Source organism: Apaloderma vittatum, unplaced genomic scaffold, assembly GCF_000703405.1.
Source record: "Apaloderma vittatum isolate BGI_N311 unplaced genomic scaffold, ASM70340v1 scaffold29253, whole genome shotgun sequence".
Taxonomy (NCBI): Eukaryota; Metazoa; Chordata; class Aves; order Trogoniformes; family Trogonidae; genus Apaloderma; species Apaloderma vittatum.
Genome location: NW_009706874.1, coordinates 1,107 through 2,875, shown reverse-complemented (window position 1 = coordinate 2,875; position 1,769 = coordinate 1,107). Strand labels below are relative to the sequence as shown.

Here is a 1,769-nt window from a genome sequence, read left to right as displayed (position 1 = left end):
CCTCCCCTCCTTCGAGCAGTGGCATGGGGTGACTCTTGGGCTGGGAGCACTCACCCCTCACTGCTGTTGGCAGGAAGAAGCTGGCGACCCGGCTGCAGGAGGCAGAGGAGGCCGTGGAAGCTGCTCACGCCAAGTGCTCCTCGCTGGAAAAGACCAAGCACCGGCTGCAGACAGAGATCGAGGACCTCTCAGTGGACCTGGAGCGTGCCAACTCGGCCTGCGCTGCCCTGGACAAGAAGCAGCGCAACTTCGACAGGATCCCGGCTGAGTGGGAGGCGGAAGAAGGACTGAGTGGAAGCAGAAGTATGAGGAGACCCAGGCAGAGCTGGAGGCATCGCAGAAGGAGTCACGCAGCCTGAGCACAGAGCTTTTCAAGCTCAAGAATGCCTATGAGGAGTCCCTGGACAATCTGGAGACCCTCAAGAGGGAGAACAAGAACCTGCAGGGTAGGACTAGGCTCAAGATCTCTGCCCGGACTCTCTGCCCAGGGTCCTGCTCTCATGGGCATCCTGGGGCTCCCCTGATCTCAGCCATGTGGTGGGATGGGGCTCCCTCACAGACAGGGAGCAGACCTCGCTGCTCAGCCAAGCCTGGCCCATCCCTTGAAGGGAAGGGCAGCCAGCACGTGTCCTGCCCTCTTGCTGGGGTCACTCTGGGCAGGCAGGCACCGTCACTTGGCTCCTCTTTGCCAATGGTGCAATGTTTGGCTGCCACGAGTGCCATGGCTGTGGTGTGGTGCTGGCTTGGGGGTGTTGTTCTTGGACAAGCAGGTCTCCAAGGGTCCTTAATGCCTCTCCCACAGCCTCTCCTTCACCCAGCTGGTAGGGGAGCACAATAGGGCCCAGAAATGTTCCAAACACAACCTTGACTGGTCCCCAGGGGGCTGGGGGACATCAGCTGAGCCTGAGCAGGAGGAGGGAAAGTCACCTGCATGGGGCTGGCCTCACAAACTTGTTCCTGACCAAATGCCCTTCCATTTCCAGAGGAAATTGCTGATCTGACTGACCAGATCAGTATGAGTGGCAAAACCATCCATGAGCTGGAGAAGCTGAAGAAAGCCCTGGAGAGTGAGAAGAGCGACATTCAGGCAGCTCTGGAGGAGGCTGAGGTGAGTCCTTCTTTCCCACTGCGGCCCGCCTGCCTCCAGGAGCCACTGGCCCACCCTGCAGCTCCGGGTGCTGCTGGATCCCCTCTGGAGCCACTTTCTCAAGGCTGCTGCTGTCTCTAGGGGGCCCTGGAGCATGAGGAAAGCAAGACCCTGCGCATCCAGCTGGAGCTGAACCAGATCAAGGCTGATGTGGACAGGAAGCTGGCGGAGAAGGACGAGGAGTTTGAAAACCTGAGGTGGGTGTGGAGAGGGGACAGGCTGGGCTGTGGTGGCAGGTGCAAAACTGGCGCTGAGACTCTGACTGGGCTGCTCTGGACTGGGTGTCCCCAGGCAGACGGGGCTGATGCAATCGTCTCTCCCACAGGCGCAACCACCAGCGTGCCATGGACTCCATGCAGGCCACGCTGGATGCAGAGGCCCGGGCCAAGAACGAGGCTGTCCGGCTGAGGAAGAAGATGGAGGGAGACCTGAATGAGATGGAGATCCAGCTGAGCCATGCCAACCGCCAGGCCGCGGAGTTCCAGAAACTGGTCCGCCAGCTCCAGGCCCAGATGAAGGTTGGACGGCCCTGGGTGGGATGGGCTCAGAGCTGTCCCTGCTGCCAGCCCCAGCACCCCACTGACCCCACACTGCCCGGCAGGATCTGCCAATCGAGTTGGAT

General features: G+C 60.8%; 1 protein-coding gene across 1 annotated transcript in view; it reads left to right on the top strand.

The window, feature by feature from the left end:
* Nucleotides 1-1,769, top strand: part of LOC104271331 (myosin-7B-like) — a gene marked incomplete at its 3' end in the record, with an annotated part of 22,128 nt that overhangs the window by 19,259 nt on the left and 1,100 nt on the right. The window contains 5 exon segments of the mRNA XM_009865967.1: nucleotides 67-287; nucleotides 290-446; nucleotides 984-1,108; nucleotides 1,229-1,344; nucleotides 1,473-1,680. Of these exon segments, the coding sequence (XP_009864269.1) occupies nucleotides 67-287; nucleotides 290-446; nucleotides 984-1,108; nucleotides 1,229-1,344; nucleotides 1,473-1,680 (827 nt within the window).